Source organism: Arctopsyche grandis, chromosome 11 (assembly GCF_051622035.1).
Source record: "Arctopsyche grandis isolate Sample6627 chromosome 11, ASM5162203v2, whole genome shotgun sequence".
Taxonomy (NCBI): domain Eukaryota; kingdom Metazoa; phylum Arthropoda; class Insecta; order Trichoptera; family Hydropsychidae; genus Arctopsyche; species Arctopsyche grandis.
In genome coordinates, this window is record NC_135365.1 from 26,774,640 (window position 1) to 26,793,727 (window position 19,088).

The 19,088-nt window shown below is 30.8% G+C and overlaps 1 protein-coding gene across 2 annotated transcripts in view; it reads right to left on the bottom strand.

Annotated features, from left to right (window-relative positions):
• LOC143918852 (TWiK family of potassium channels protein 7) overlaps positions 1–19,088 on the bottom strand; it is a 79,472-nt gene that overhangs the window by 13,864 nt on the left and 46,520 nt on the right. The window contains exon 7 of one of the 2 annotated variants that reach the window (XM_077440926.1): positions 18,966–19,001. The exons of the other annotated variant lie outside the window; for it this stretch is intronic. Within the exon in view, the coding sequence (XP_077297052.1) occupies positions 18,966–19,001 (36 nt within the window). The remainder of the gene's footprint in view (positions 1–18,965; positions 19,002–19,088) is intronic. 2 annotated transcript variants of the gene reach the window in all.

Genomic DNA, 19,088 nt, shown 5'->3' on the forward strand with positions numbered 1-19,088 from the left:
AGTAAATATAGATTTAAAAGATTTATAATTTTTGCAAGCTTAATATTATATTTTTCAATTAGTATATTATACGCACATTAGTTATTCATATATAATTTTTTTCACAAAATAATAGTCCAACATTAAAACACAACAAACAATCAAACGGTAGTTTTTCGTAGAATTTTCCACATAATAGTAGGCTGATTCTTAATTAATTATTTTTTACCTAATGACATATCATTCAGTCAAAAGCATATCGTCAAATTCAACACGACACCACCTCGCGTGACTATAATACTATCATAAAATCGACAACGAAATAAAATACAGCAAGCATCGACGAAAAAGCGTCGACCAGTGTTGATATGTAGATACGACAGTGGGGAAAAGTCCAAAATTTCCCACGGAAAGCACCACGAAATTTTCACACAAGTCTTGGCAACGGAAAAATACTATTCGGTTCAGCGAACCGGTTCTCTAAGTATCCATCATCGCATGACAACGGAATGAATCCTCCTGTTCAAGAGGTCTCGTTCTACATACATACTCCAACCGGTGATTAATGATGCGCTCGACGATGCGTCGCGTCGTCATCATTGAATAAACACGAGTGTTTCACCAAAAAATAACCCAAAAATGTTAATTTCAGTATATTTTCAAATGTTGCCGAAAAAAAAAGAAATGCGCAACGGCGCAAAAAATAAATAAAATACGAGCAAACAAAGAAAATTCGTGGAAACGCACGCTCTCGCTTGAAATACAATCAAAATATTGAGAGCATGTTTACACTCCCATTTACACGTATTGAATATTTAAATTTCAACACGACCTTGTACACGAAATTATCCTTAAATACGAAGAAAAATATATCCTCTATATAAAACTTGTTAACTATGGTTCCACGGCGAACGACACAACGTCTCCGACAAAATAGGGTATCCGGACACGTACCCCCTGGACACATACCCCTCGGACACATAACCCCGGCCGAAAACCTCCTGGAAATTAACCCCTCGTGCAAATAACCCCCGCCATGGATAAAAATTGTTTAAAAATAGTAATAAATAATAAGCAATTAATAATAAAGTAAAGTAATAAATAAGAATAAATTAAGTGTGGTAGAGCATATTGAATTTCAATTTATACACAATATTTAATTAAAAGTTATTGTAGTAAATAGAATAAATATCAATTTAAAAGACTTTTGGTCACCAGTTAGCGTTTGCGTTCTGTGGTATTGAAAGTAAATTTTAATAAAAGTATATATTATTGTTATATTTTAATTATTATATTTTAAATATATTTATAGACTATCCATGATAGAATTTTAAAAATCGAGAAAAGGAAAAGAAAAAGAGATTAAAATACGATTGATTTTGGATTTTTGTATATTTTAAATTATTATTATTGATTACTGATTTTTTATTATTGAATATTGATTATTAAATGCTTTTTATTATTACGAAATTATGTTCACAATACATCTTATATCTATTTTAATAGCTACTGATCTACTGATCATTTTCTATTTTACAATTTAATTTAATTTGGTTAGTAATCATAGTATTATATTATTCTAATGTTAATCTACAGCATAATAGGAAAAGAGCTCAAAAACCTATTTACAATCCTTATAAATGTTCATAATACATCTAATACATAATATTAATTAAAGACTCTCTAAAGTCGATGACCTAAAGCAGATTGTGTTTAGGTAATCTGTGTTTATACCTGAAGGGTACAGACATATTGTTGTAATCACCGAGACTCTTCATAAGTATGTAAGTAAGGTTATTAGTGATTCTGTCATAGAATCTAATGGTTAGTTTGTTGATTATATATATATATAATTGATTATTTATAAAGAATCTGATATATGTATTATTTCTAAATCTGTATTTTTCTGGCTGAAATAAATTAGCATTGACACTGACTTTTTATTAACCTTTGAAGGACGGAGCGTCGAGATCGAACGAGTGTCCTGAACCGGGTTAGAGTAAGACCCCAGTATTTTTTAATCAAAATACAGCTTTTCTCAATACAAATACGTTCAATATATATTTTATTAATCCTTTTATACATCAACATAAAAAAAGTTTTAGTCCTATAGCATGTTTTTGACTATTTTTGTATTAAAAAATAACGACAACCATCGACATGCAAACGCACATAGGTAAGGCCAACAGGTGACTGCATGACTCAATAGCCACGCGCCAAAAGCAACGAAAACAATAGCTTACGAAAATATAGCTGTCTCTTTCTCTCGCATTGATTCATCGATCAACAAGAATATGCAAGCAAACACTTAAAAACATGACTCATCACTACCGCCTTTAAATCATACTTTGGAACGTAGAAATGTATAAATGTATTTTTACTTTATCTATGTTTTTACGATGTACCCCTTTTCTAAATCATACAAAATCTATTAAAATATATTTCTTGTAATATAGGGTGTATAGCTTTGAAAACCATATAGTTCATATTCAAAAACGATTCATTTTTAACATACCTCCTTTGCATTTTTAACAAAACAAACGTACAAGAATTCAAGAATGAATAATACGTAAATTCATGTTGGAGATCCAGCAGGGCAATTAAATGACGATGAAAAACCAGTGGTTTTCAAAACAAGTGTCTACTGATACGTTTGACCAATTGTAAAATCTCAGCCTTGATTGCAAACCTGTTCTCTACCTTTGCCTTTTATGTAATGTTGTACATACTTAACATATATAATAGTTTAATTTATTCAATCAGGTCTCGTTCAATAAGGGCCAAGGCCTAGATTTATGCTGTCAAAACAATAAGATACGGTTGAAATTTATAGTATTAAAAGCTTTCAAAGAAAATTATGCACGCTTTGACACTTACTGCCTTGTAAACGTAAATTATGTGGGATCATTGGAATCGTATCAAGTGTATTAAATTTCACACTTTATTAGATCGCTAGTTTAAAATATACCCAGCTAATTTAATCGCCGTCTGATTTGTTATATAATTTGCGGAAACGTGACAGTAATATTCACCGAATGTTTTGTAATTATTTCTGCCGAACATTAGTTCTAATTAATGTTTCAAAATTAGACATACAACTGGCGCCAAAAGGATTAAGTTTTTAATCAGTTTTAAAACACTACATTCAAGCTCTAAACTTTAGACATACTATATTTCATCTTTTATGGTTAGTAATTGCGCTAAACTTTATACACCGTAACTGCATTGCAGAAATTGTAAATTATACTATGCCTTCTCTGATTTGAGGTCAGGTTAAATTTGCATATCAGTTCCGAACAATTCAAAATTTTCCTACTCAAAAACTCTCATTTTCATTCGAAATTGTTTTGGATGTAAATATTTTTTATATTCGTATCTATGATGACTATTTTTACTTAAATTTACTGTGACAATGGTATTCAAATCTGAATACACATTTCGAAACATTCTGAGAAAAATCCGATTTCTTATGGAAATATACCTACAAACCTATGAATGTATGTACATACATATATACATATAATATGAAAAATGTGATATAAAGAATGAAATAATTGAGAAGTATGGCTTTGATGCCAAATTAAGTGATACAAAAAAGAATACAGCGACTATTCAGATAAATTGTCGGAATATATACAAAATAAATTCTCAAATATTATACAATGTTATGAAAAAAGGTTGAATTTAATATATAATTTCGAAAGAAACTTTGTATGTAACTATATAAGGTTTTATGTATGTAAGGCTTGGGTGGTAGAATCCATGACGTTATCGAAAAAATCAAATTTTCTATGAAGACGATTCCGTTTCTGGATGACTTTTTCAGTTCTGGATCCGAATTACTTTTTCAGTTCCGGTTCCGGATTCCTTTTTTAGTTCTAATTCCGGATTCAGCTTACAGTTCCGGATTCGGATTCCTGTTTCAGTTCCGGATCCCGATTCGTATTTCGATTCCAGATCCCAATTCCTTTTTCAGTTGCGGTTTCCTTATATATAAAAAAACCATTCATTTTTTATTGGTTGTCATTAAATATATATTTTTTTCGATTCAAATTAATTAAATAAAAAAAAAAACGAATGTTTACTACAAGAGTAACCATTTTTAAGCCGTCTATAGTACATATACCGAGCGAAGCCGGGTTAAACCATTAGTATCTAATATTTCGAAAGAGACTTTGTGAGGTTTAATATATGTATGTAACTACATATGTATGCAAGGTTTGGGTGGTAGAATCCGTGACGTTAAATTTAATAAAAAAATAAATTAATATATCCAAATAAATTAAAATAAAATATAACTATTAAAATAAATTAAATAAAATGTTTACTGTTACAATAGATTAGCCATGTTTAAGCGGTTTATATTACAATACCGAATGAAGTCGGGTAAACACACAATTCTAATATATAGTTTCGAAAGATACTTTGAATGTACATAAGTAAGTAAGTACATATATATGTAAGTATATTTGGTTGGGAACTTCGTAAACAAAACAAAGTTTCTATGACGACATTCAATTGGTTGCTATAAAAGGGCCACCATTATAATTGGTTTTCGAGGATTATCTCCAGACCTAAGTGCTGTCGGCTAACAATGGAGACCCCCGAATGGACTTTGTGGTCGGTAACGGCATTCGGTCACTTCCCGCTAGAGTTCTCAGAACTGACAGTGCGAAAGTGTGGGAATGCATGCCGAGACCGTGGGACTGCATATCTTGTACGTGACTATAACAATAGGTAAACAAACGCGTCGAGGAAGATGGAGTGAGCGACCTGCCCTTTATAAGCAGGTACTTAGTCCATATGAGGGCATTCTGGACGGAGCACTGGCGGTGCGTGGATCTATCATGAAATAAACGCTGTGAAGCGACTTTGGCCTTTTATTTGGATCCTCCTACGCAACAATATTATATTTTTTTCGATTCAAATAAATTCAATAAAAAAACAAATGATTCGCCATGTTTACGCTGTTTATATTACGAATACTGAGCGAAGCCGGGTATATAACAACTAGTATTATATAAACGAAAGAACCTGTAATACAATATTACCCAATAATAACTATTAATAATGTATAAGACCGACAAGTTCAAACCGAGTTATTTAATCAATATAATACAAAGCACACGCTATTTTATAATTTAAAATAATCTCAACAATCATACATACGTTATAAAATGCAAATACAAAAACAGAAACACGAATAAACGTTTCGATATTTCAGTCGAAAGTTGACCGAACGCCTCTATTATCATTAACTCGTAAGCTAAATTTCGCCATAGTTAACCGAGTCTAACTACTAAAGCGCTTTATCTTCCGGATCACGCAAACCTCTAATTAATTAAGCCTCCAATACTCCAAGAAGCGATAAATTTCAACGATATATAAAAAAGAATCACCGATGAATAGAAGAAACACGTTCAGATCGATTGACAATTGCCAGTGGACGCGTCGAAACTATGCGGATCAAAAGCTTACAGTTTCCGTTATTATTTTATCCCATTTTTTTTTCGGCTTGAGCTATAAGGCTATTTCGGCCCGAGGAGAAAGGTCATTTATCGTCGGGTATGAATCTTCGCTCGTAAGGGTAAGAAGTTGCCGACGGAAGCTTTTGTCGTTGTGGAGATGAAAACGCGAGTGTTCGCAGAAAGCTCGAGATAAACGCATTCGCATTGTTGTCGCTTTTCTCGGAAAATTCCCCGCAGAATGCTCGGTTACGAATTGTAATAATCCCCTTATAAAGCTACGATTTTGAAGTTCACAAAGGCATGAGAGCTCGAGAGAGTGTTCTGACCATCTCTATATCAATCCGTCTCTCGGTATAGTGACGTGTGAAAGCTCGGTTTAGAATATACATACGTATGGGTGTGCGTATGTATATTTAAACCGGCCGTGAGATGAAAAAACAAAACAGCTGAAAAACGATAGACTCGAGACGATGATCGACTAGCTGTAAAACGGAAGCTTTTCGCTATTGACAAATAAAAGCGAGGGATTTTCCAACGACCGGAAGTCGTAATTTACATTCGCGTCATTGGTGATTTTTTTTTTTGCCTGTGGAAAATTCTGTGCAATGTTGCAATGCGTTTTATTTTCGACCTTTCGAGCTTTTAATATCGCATTAACTTATTTCCGTATGTATGTTTGTATATGTAGAAATAGACTTGATCAAATTTTTTATTGCACATTTAAACGTTCATTTCGTAATATGTATAATATTTTGAAACATTCATACAAAGTATGTAAGTTTAATAAGTGAAAGCCTTGCGGTAAAGTTTCATAATTTAATCAAAAATATTACTTCAAGAATTTAGAAAAAAAAAATCGCGTAAAAAAATCATACCTTAACCTTCAACGAATGCGATTATTTTCTTTAAGAAGAATATATAATAATAAACTTATTATATATTCTACTTAAAGAATATATTATATAATAATGATGAAAAAAATATAGCGCCTTTATAAGGTTGAGCTTAATATTTAAAACTTGTATGCCTTTACTTTACTCCAAAATATATATATATATATATATATATATATATATATATATATATATATATATATATATATATATATATATATATATATATATATATATATATATATATATATATATATATATAAGACTATGAAACTTTCACTAGAGAAAAGAAAAGCAAAAAAGTAATAAACACTATATGATTTTTGGTATTTTTAATTAATTAAATGGATATTTATTTATTTAAAATATACACAATTGTTGATATGTGTACCATCAAAATGATACATATGTACATATTGTATCATTTTGATCTTTTTTTTATTCAAATGAAAATACTAATAGAATAGTCATATTTTTTACAAGGTTTTTATTAGTGTCACTTCGTCAATATTTCTGACAAACTTCCTACATTTTTCCGATCGCTTTGAAGCTGTGCCATTTCGCGAGGTTTGGCCGCCGATAGAGATTTCAATTGAGTCCGCTAAGTCAATGGTGAAATATAGTCGTAATAAACATGTTTAAGAATCCAAAAATTTTGGAGAAGGTGACAGCTCACCCATTGTCAATAGCCAGTTGCCTTGTTTACTATTATATGTATAATATTAAAATTAATAAATAATTATGAAAAGTATTTATTATTTACTAGCTGTATTACCCGGCTTCACTCGGTATTTGTAATGTACATAAACCGTTTAAACATGACTAATCTAATAGTAAACATTTTATTAAATTTATTTCAATAGTTTTATTTTATATAAATTTATTTGAATACTCATTTACTTTTTTTATTAAATTGACTGTCACAAATAAAGAAACATATATAGTAAGTCTCTTATAAAAAATTATACGTATACCAGAATCCGGTGCCTGCGGTCCCTATGGCTTCGCCCTCGGCGCCTTTGCCCCCGGGGACTTCAAATCCTTTGAATCAATAAAAATCGAATCATTTGTTCGATGACTTCACTGATTTACGAACCAACAATACATATGTATATACAAAGTCTATTTCGAAATTATACAATATTAGATTATTAAACGTATTTATTATTTATTATCAAACGTATTTAAATGCTATAGTTATTTATAATTTTGTTTCTTTTTTGTTATATTTTTAACCATTGTGGCACATTAGGAATTCCTGTAACGGCTCAGTGGTCCAAAATTATAAATAAAAGAATAAATAAATATATGTTATACATATAGGTAGCATATTGTTTCGATTTAAAATCACCAAATTATGTAATGGCACTCTAATTTTTGATCATAGATTACAAATTTTCTTTTTCTCCGACTTTTACCAACTTCATTTCGTCTACATAGTATTCTATATATGTATGTATGTGCATGCGCGCTTTATGTGTTCATGCTTTGTTGTTTGTTTTGTACTTGGCTATGTACAGTGTGGTTTTTTTATTAGAACAGTATTGTTCTTGTGCAATATTCATGAACAACCATCTCAAGGTGGTGGCCTCATGTTGAGGGCTTTAGGGGTCAAATTCCTTGACCTTTAAAGTGAGCTTAGTATATGCATTTACTGATATTTATTTTTTCAAAATTTTAAGCAAAATATAAACTTAATAAAAAAATACTTTACTTATACACTATTATAATTAAATTATTTAAATCGCTCTTATTTGAATTTAAAATTTTAAATACATCAAATCCACTTATGTCAACTAAATTACTAAACTTTTCAGCAAGAACGATTTTTCTCGCGTAAACAATTCAAACATTATACTGCCAAATCAACTTCGATTAAAAGCATAAGTCAACGGGAAAAAATCCGTCGAATTTTCCGAACTTGCTAAAATTCGCATAATTATTCACGGCTTTTCACAATAGCGGACGGTTAATCCGCGTCAAGCTTAACTTGTCCACGGTTAAAATTAACCGCCAAAATTAACTGGGTGCCAAACTCCAACCGTTTTCGGCACACATCAAGATTTATAATGCGGATCGATTTACACGTCAGGGGTGATCAATCACCAGATAAAAAAAATCAACGTGGAATAAACGGGAACAAAATAAAATAGAAAATTCGCTTTCGTACGCGCACATCACGCAAACCGATTATTATAGGTATAATTTAAGCCGATTATATATTTTTAAAAATTGGCAGTTAGTACGTAGTATATTTTAGAACAACTTCTTTAGATTGACTTAGTATTTTTTGAACAAATTCTAATCGTTGCAACCACGTTGCCGTCGTAAAGCGTTAATGACTTTTAAAACGATTGTTTTATCAGCGTACAAATTTAACAGGTAACTTGAATTTTATAGCGTAGTTAAACTGTGAGCAATCATCGTTAAAATTATATTAAATTTAATTTAATACCAATCAACATTTACATGTATATACATATGTATACATAGACGTATCAGTTTCGAATTTCAATAGTTCCAAAAATAAGTCTATCTATTCGTTTATAAACTATTCAAAGACACGAACTAGTAGTAAAAGTAGAATTGTAGATGTTGTTTTTACATTCCTTGTCCTCCGTTTGCATCCATCTTCTTTTATTTTCGTTCTTTCAGAATACCGTCACTGATGGTTACAGCAATTCTGACTGAATACCGAAAAGAAAAGTCGCATTTTATATGTAAATGTATTTCACTTTGTTCCATTCTAAATTTCAAACGTAGAATAAATTACAAATTTTATCAAAATATTTGGCATACATACATGCATAAAAAATAAATAAATTCACAGAACAAAGCAACAATAAATAAAAAAATACCCTTGGCATGTATGATACATATATTATAAATTCAATAGGAACTCTAAGATATATAAAATATATTTTCTACTGTCGCGTGAAAAGAAAATTCAAGGCAAATCAATCGATTTTGTCTTTAAAATTTATCTACTATATAAATATGAACGCTTTTGTTGTTTATCCACTATGCAAATCTACAGTTTCAAGTCAAATCTATCAAATTACTTGGTACATTATATCATGGTGCTCTAATTTTAATCTCATTCCACGGCTTTATACAGTAAAAAAACTTCTAAAAAGTGATATATCATATAATATTATAAAATGTATACATACAAAGAAAACTCCAATTCAATATTAAAGTAGCGGATGTTCAATGTTCAATTCCAAAAACACTATTTCTGTTTGAATTAATTTAGAAATTGTTAACACTTATTTAAATTCGATATGTCCAGAAATTCAGAAAAGCAGGATAAACGTATTACAGGCCACCAGCATTTTTAAATATTGTTAAACGCAAAGCGTTATATATTTAATGTTTTGCGAAATATTTCTCGAAATGAATAAATGTGGACTAATGCCATTTTCAAATATGACGGCTCATATTATGATACAATGTTTACCATAAATACGTTCAAATCCACTCTCATTAGTACTGTGTACCATAATAAATCATTCTTGTCGATTTTTTCAAGCAGATTGAAATATTTCAAACCTGAAGTCGCGGTCAAACCAAATATGTCATTTTTTGTATCACTTTTTGCGAAGAGATTCCATCTGAGAAGCTTTTAGCAGACGCGATTTTCCATTTCCTACTGGACCCATTTGCCAGTGCGGAAAATAAAATGCGGAAAAACCGGAAGACGAATACGATGCCAGGTTATTCACACAAACCTCAATAGCACTTACAATTTTCAATAGTGCACTACCAATAGACTAGATTTCTCTACCGATGAATTGCTATTTTTCAATCCTTCAATGTATCTGTATAATATATTATAGACCAAATATAATATATTATAGACGCAGACTTTACAATATACATACATATGTATGTATATTGTAAATTTTTATTTGAAAAAGTGAAGTTTCTATGGAAAGAAATTCTTCAGTGGCTTTACATTGCTTTCATTAAAAAAGCAAAATGATAATACATTTTATTTAAAAGCTTCTATTAATAAATATATTATAATTATAATTAAGAGTTTCTCGGGTAGATAAAAGTTAAATATCATGAGATTTAAAAGAAATGATGGCCTGTGAATTTGTATAGCGGTCAAACAAATAAACAAACTATTATTAATTTTATATATATATACATATGTATACATATTCTTTTCTGGCATATAGATATGTATAAGAATAAAATAAACTCTAAACATTTTTATTTATTTACATTAGGCCTTCCTTAAATTAAATTGAAAAAAAAAATAATCGACTGTTGAGAAATTCTGAATTGAATTAAAAACATTAATAAAAAAGAATGGCTCAGGATTTAAATTTTTTGAACAAAGTTATAAAATTCCTACTAAATACTTTATTATATATACACGGATATATATGTATATCACGAATAAAGAAAAACCCTGTATATATACTGTTTGCTACCAATATTTCCTCTGGGAAAGTTGTCTCACGATCATTAAGCACCATCTATTGAAAATTAAGTAATTAATTTTTCTATTAGTGTTTTATATTGTTTATATGTAGATAGGTAGTTAGTTAGTTTTTACTTAGCTGAAATTTGCATCGGGTCAAAAACCAACCGTTGAAATATCAACGGGCACAACACTAGTATGATATATTAATATATATAAAAACCGACTGTCGCTAAATATATATGTATGTTTGTATATATGTGACAGACGACGGGCGCAGTATGGGGAACCAATTATATTTTTTATTTTTTTATCTTTATTGTGTTTCAGATACAGACTATATATAAAAATAGATTCAATAAATTACATTATTCCAATTTAGTGCAGGTCTACTCTAACCGAGATAGATATAAAAGCGCCACAATTCAACGCAAAACAATACGCATAAATCTTTCGATCGTATGGGAAATCAAAGTGCTAACTTTCGTACACCACCGTGGGACTTTCAGGTGCTGAAAATCCCAAGAGGGACGTTTAAAGTTGGTAAACAAATCCATAAATCAGAGATTGACTCGAATTGCAAGTCAATTAATATGATAGTCGAGTGGTCTCTCTCACGCCGTTCGACCGGTAAATATTTAACCAGTAATTTGGCGTTGACCCGCTGTTTGTTTTGCACAGTAGCTTTCATCGACAGTGTATTTATTTATGGCGCCAACGGTTTTCCACCAGTGATCTCCAAACCTTGAAATTCACTGCATAATATATGTACATAATAGACATAAACTGCATAAATCTTGAGCATGCGGATGAAAGCTCGCTCAAAAGCTAGAGAATGCAAGGAAAATACATTATTATAAAGTGGCATGGTTGATTTGTATCAATGTCAATTCACTTTTTGACTATTATTTTATTATATGGCAATAGCAAAACCTCTTGACAAGGATGCTGTCAACTCGTATACGTATGTATATCATTACTTATAACGAGGAATTATTGTTTATCTCAGGGCTGTGGAGTCAATAAATTTCGATACGACTCTGACTCCAACTTGAACGATTTTAGGATCGAATTTTGTTGCCATCGTATGAAATTATTCGTAAAAAAATAATAGCAATTTTCAAGGAATTAAAAAATCATTAAAAATTGCCGCGTAACCCAATTTATTGAATTATTGGTAATAAAATAGGTATGAATAAAAAGTAAGGTAATTCATAGTGTACGTGTATGAATTTAATACACAAACAAATCAGTTTAATAAGAAAAATGACAGTTGAAAGTATATGACCGAAAAAAGAGACACGATAATATGTACATCAAGATACATACAATTTGACGGTTTTATTTATATTGTCATTCAAATTCACGATTTTTATAAAAAAACGTATTAAATTTCAATTTCAAGTGGATTTAATTTAATAACATTGGAGACTGCTATATGTAGTTGACACACCATAATACTGTTAATTAAAGAAAATAATAAAAAGGGTCTGTTTGATTGATTTTTATGACTCCTACTGATTCGGTTCTAATTGCACGACTCCGATTACGACTCCACAGCCCTGGTTTATTTATATAACAAATGGGGAATAGTCTCGGAAAAAAATCCAGATAGGATTACTAAAATTTGGTTACAATGTAATTAATTTGTAGTAAAATTTCGATTAATTGTATCAGAAATTATAAATACCATCAAAAATTGTAATAAAACTCTAATTATATACCAAAAGTTCAATGAAAATGGTTTTGCCTTTGATTAAAAGATCAAAAGAAGGTTCTTAAAAGCATTGCTTTTTTTCCGAATTAAAGCGATTCTTATTTATTTTAGTTTCAAATCTTAAATTGCTATACACGGAAAAGAAAAAGTTCCAGGATGTTAATTTATGCGTAAAAAGTTATAAAACCAGATTAAAAGAAAGTATAAGAATCGAATTTATAATAGAATTTTAATCGTCGAGTTAGTCTTAACTTCAGTTTAATCTTTTGGTGTGAGCTAAAAGGTTTACTAACTGCATAGAATACAAATTAGCCGGAATTCTAATAGAAAAATTGACTGGAATTCCCAATTTCGTTAGTAAATAATCAGTAAACTGTCAAATCAATAATTAAATATCAAATTATCTTAACTATGATATCATTCATACAAATTTTCTCGAAGAGTCTCGGTGATTACAACAAAATGTCTATACCCTTCAGGTATAAACACAGATTGCCTAAACACAATCTGCTTTAGGTCATCGACTTTAGAGAGTCTTTAATTAATATTATGTATTAGATGTATTATGAACATTTATAAGGATTGAAAATAGGTTTTTGAGCTCTTTTTCCTATTATGCTTTAGATTAACATTAGAATAATATAATACTGTGATTACTAACCAAATTAAATTAAATTGTAAAATAGAAAATGATCAGTAGATCAGTAGCTATTAAAATAGATATAAGATGTATTGTGAACATAACTTCGTAATAATAAAAAGCATTTAAAAATCAAAAAATCAATACAAATTTTCAACAAGGGGTCCATTTTTAGTTAAATTATAATGATGTTTATAAAGAAATAAACCCGTCCAATGCTTCCATTTAATTTCTCAAAGAAACAAAAATAGGTTCAATTTAATAAAAATTATATCAACACACGAGAAATTTGTATCTTTCAAACACTAAAATGATTAAAATTAGCTTTCAGTTCCGGAGCTTTTTATGTGGCATTACAATCTTTCATCGATTATGTCAGATATAAAATCAGCAAACTCAATCTGAAGACGACCGATTCTAACACACACAAAAAGCAAACATTCCCAGCAGATACATTAACACTCAAAACAGCCGAAATATTCGAATAAACATTTCGACCTCGTCAACAATCGAACCTAATCCAAACAAACTGAGCTCTCGCACATACGCCGTGACCGAAAACTCACACGCAAACTGCAACCATTAAACAAACGTGCAAAAATTAATTGTAACCCTCAAACCGTCGAACACCGAGCCTATATCGTCCCCTGATGATTTCAAATTCGAAAAGTTAAATTTTAATTGCCTCAAAGTATACAACCGTGTATATATTATTTTCAAAATATCATACATTTGTATATACATACATATGTATGTTACAGTCGAAGTGTATTTTGAGTTGTAATATATTCCAACTGGCGTTTTATGTAGGTCATTCATATTTGAATACAATTCAACTATTAAATTATAACTCTACAAGCGCAAATACACTTTCAACGATGTGCGCCAGTTGAAATATAACAGTTGACTTTTGACAGATGTTTTCACGAATGCTTTAGAATTCAATAATGCGTTTATATTACATAGCTAGGTATCATATATAATATCGCTATTCTGTATACTTGTCTGAGATAACGCTTACCGTATAATAGTATAATATATCTATGTATAATATCTATTAACCAGCAGCGTGGTCTAGTGGTGAATGTTGAATTATTTCGTACTTGATGTTACGAGTTCGATTCCCGCCAAGTCTCGCTGTTGGCCAGACCTTAGTTTGTCAAGGTCGATCGTTTCTTATCAGAATTTGCCAATTTTTCTGATTTTCATTGAAACGATTCCTGTAAAAATTGGCGTTTCCTTCCCAATTTTCTGTTGCGAACCTTTAGTTATTGTTATATCTTAGGTTTCGCCATATTGCTCACCATAGATGTCTCTGTGGTTGTTTATCGAATATAAAAATTCGTATTGTTACATGAAAGTTATTCATTGTTATTTATCGTATTAATACGATGTTTGTAATATCTGACCATAGATGTCAGATATTGTTTAGATTTACATGTATCTATGTAATAATTATGTGGACCAGGAAGGCGCATTTGGGGTTCACCTGTTAAACCTTCCTGGTATATTTGTAAATAAATAAATAAATACGTATATAAAAAAATTAATGTCTGTTTGTCTATTTATCTGCCTGTTTCGTATAGGCTCCTAAACCACTCAAACGATTACGATGGAACTTTCAAAATTTGTGGTATGCATGTCTGGGAAGCTTACTGTAAAAAATAATCGCCCAAAACGGTAACGGAAACGGGAAAAACAGGAATGAGTGGCATTGCAACGCAATAATTTCAAATGTTTTCGCGTCGTGGCCTGCGTTGTTAAGGTAAAATAAACAAACAATTGAATAATTTAAAATGTGTTCGCCGTCTGAATTTTTCTGACAAATTGAAACGGGAACGAGAACGAGAACGGGAACGGGAACGAGAACGGGAACGAGAACGGGAACGGGAACGCAACAGAAACGGGAACACCAATGGGAATTGTATGCGTTATTGTGGCATTGAAACGCATGCCGGGTTCAGCTAGTAATATAATATAATATAAATAATAACATAATGTATATAATATATAATATATAATTTATATAATATATAACGTATAAAAATCGTTTCGACTTGACAAACATATGTACGTCACAGCTAAACCACTGCCAAAATGTATATGAATATATACAAATATATCAAATAACAAAAGAAAAAAACTTCTATATATACTATTTGCTACCAATATTTCCTCTTGGAAAATAGACGGTGCTAAGTCACAGAGCGCTTACCGCCATCTATTGAAAATTTATTTAATAAATTAATTAATATTTCTATTGGTGTTTTATATTGTTTATATGTACATATGTAGGTAGGCAGGTAGTTTTTACTATTTTTTTATTAAAAAATTAAATATAAATATTAAATTAAATATATTTAAAAGGTATTTGAAAAAAATTCGACCGTGTGAGGATTGAACACATGACCGACGACACGTTTCTTTTAATTTTTTTTATTTAATAACTTAATATGCCAACACCCATGCGATGATATTTCTTCGGATACAACACTAGTTACGAATAAAGGTAATGAGTACCGTATTTCGATAACTTTAAGAATGTGTTCAACACAAAAATGTGATTTTCCAATTCAATTTACTAGTCGAGTGACGTTTTCACGAAAAACTAACCTCCCCATCTAACCTGGTACTAATTTATAGTTTAACTGTAATTTCACTGGTAATTAAGTTTAACTGTAATTTCACTGGTAAGTTTAACTGTAATTTTACTAATATATTTTGACCAGTTGGAATGTAATTCACCACATGAATCAACTTGGATTAAACGGAATATATTCCAATTAGTGAAAATATACATATTACAACTGAAAATACACTTCAACTATAGCGGTTTTTGGTAACAGGTTAGATGGAATATATTACAACTGGAAGATACACTTCAACTATAACGACTGGATTTGGTGTATCTAAATTTGTAGATTTTCATGACAGATGAACAAACTTTCATTTTTATATAATAGATTTCCATTATTTATTAGTAAATATACAATAACTATAAATGCTTGTTTTTGTTCATACGTCTATAGCTTGTTTATTCATTTGCAATTCCTTTTCGAAAGCACCAGTTGAAATATTAATGGGCTTAAATACTATTTTTATATACATACATAGTTTCAAATATTAGTTTTTTTAACTGAAAAAACTAAGCAAACAATTGACACTTCTGGAAACGTTCTGCTCTAAATCTAACAATGTACAAGTTGAGATTCAAACTATGGGAAACTAAACTGGAACAATCTTTCCTTATCGAGATGTACAAAACGAAAAATTCAAATTCGCATTTACTTCACCGCAAGAAATTAATCTTCTTTCTTACACAAAGTAGTTCAATAGAAGTTTTAATTACAAAAATAAAAATACAAAGCAAGTTCACTAGCATAGCAGTGTGTATAATTTATTATATGTATATATAGATTTAACAGATTTTCATATTGTTTTAGGTGCATATTGTCAAGTGTGTTTTTTTTTATTAGATCATTTTCGCTTACGATTCGTCAAAACTATAGCGGTTTTTGGTACCAGGTAAAATGGAATATAATCTAACTTGTCAAAATATATTACAACTGGATATATTACACTTCAACTCTAACATATACAATCCGAAAAAGCATACATATGTGCATCAATGAAAGCGGTCTGTTAAAACTATCATAACTAACGCATTAAAGTTGGCACGTGACGTCAGAGACAACGCGGCGCGTGACGTCATCAGCAATTAACTTAAACTTTTCCGTCTTTCGACGTGCTCGGAATAACAGATATTATTTGTGGGACTCGGATTCGACTTTACGCCTCTCAAACTGTGAGTCTCATAGTCTGTCGACAAAAAAATATATGTACGTATTGTCACGTTCCAATGAAAGATTAAATAATTTTTATTTTTTTAAAACTACTTGGTTAACTGACCAAGATTTCTTTATTAGTATTAAAGCGTTGCATTTGTCTTATTGGTAGAATTTAATTATGGAACGGAGAATTTAAATGAGATACATAGAACTGTTTCACATTAACCTTTGAAGGACGGAGCATCGAGATCGAAGGAGTGTCCCGAACCAGGGTCGCGTAAGACCCCAGTATCTTATTAATCATTTAATACATCAACATAAAAAAGTTTTGGTCCTATAGCATGTTTTTGAATATTTTTGTATTAAAAAATAACGACAACCATCTAAATGCCAACGCACATAGGTAAGGCCAACAGGCGACTGCATGACTCAATAGCCACGCGCCAAAAGCGACGAAAACTATCTCTTTCTGTCGCATTGATTCATCGATCAACAAGAATATTCAAGCGAACAGTCAATAACATGACTTATCGCTACCGCCTTTAAATCATAATTTGGAACTTAGAAATGTATAAATATATTTTTTACGATGTACCCCTTTTCTAAATCATACAAAATTTATTAAAATAAATTTCTTGTAGTTCATTCTAGGAATGCAAGAAATATAGGGTGTATAGCTTTGAAAACCACATAGTTATTACGAAAAACGTAAAAATTGGGACACTTGCACACCCCACTTCGGCGAGGGAGGGTTAACTTTGCTTCACTATTTAAATTTGTTCTGTTGCTGATGTATTGACTGCTACTCTCGGAGTCTCGATGGTATCAACTACCATTCTCGGAGTCTTGATTGTGATATGTAAAATGTTTATATACTCTGCTTTAAAACAATGAAGTTTTGAAGACACGCGTCGTACAATTTTGGTTAGTCAGTGTTTAAAGTGTGCTATAAATCAATGGTGCTACTTATTAAATTAGGTGTGCCACAAATCAATGGTGTGTCTTATCCCTACTGGTTAGTCGAGTACATTAATAAGCGAGGTACACAACAGTATGTACTCACGACATTTACATGTGTATTAAGTCAGACTATCCCAATATATTCCTAAGTGAGCTGGACAAAATCGTTAGATCTAGCCTCGTACAATGTAAAACAATAATAAAACCGAATCGCTGAACTTTTCAACACATCTTAGAAGCGATCGATCGAGCGAAGACGATCTGTCAAAATTGAAAGATTACGTCAAACGATAATACAACGGTCTCGTGCGTAACTCGAGAGCAAAGTTACGAAGCTAACCGTATTGATTTAACACTGTCGACTTTGATGTCTATTTTCTACTCGCAAATAGCCGACTCTAAGCTTCCGACAATAGTCCACATAACACCAGAAATACATCTAAAGACTCGACTGTGTGACGTCATCGGATCACAGATGCACTTCTCTGCGAATGCAACGCTCGAATGGGTCATTGCTAATTAAATTTATAATTATATATGCATCCAAACATAGTACGTATTTTGGGCTAGCATTGGATTTGTGCTTAACGATTGACCCTGTTTTAATTAACCTTTTTTGCCAAAAAGATATATATTATAATAATAAAAAAAACTGGCAAAACGCCTGGACGGGTTTGAATTCGCTCGGATGAAATATCGGATTTTGTAATTGAATTTTGTGTAAGTGTAAAGATTGTACATGTTTTCGATGCATCAAAATGTTGGCGCTTCAATATGTCTAGTCGATTTATAAGTGGTTTTTTATTATAGTAACGAGTGAAATGTAATTTTTTTGGAAATCATGTTATTGTTATATCGTTTGATGTTTCATTATATGTTTTGAACAGTAAAAAATACATATTTGTGTATACGTAATAAATATATTAAGTGTGAGTGTGCATAAAACTTTTTTTTAAATTAAAAATATTATTTTAATGTCAAATTATTATACAAACTATATATTATTAACATACCAATAGATATTAATAACGTTTTTTTAATACGTACATCATCATCATCATCAACAGCCGCTCACCATCCACTGCTGGATGAAGGCCTCTCAAACACGCTTCCACTCGTCTCTGTTTTGCGCAACTCTCATCCGTCTCATCCAACACATTTTCCTGATTTCGTCCATCTATCTTCCCCGCGATCTTCCTTTTACTCTT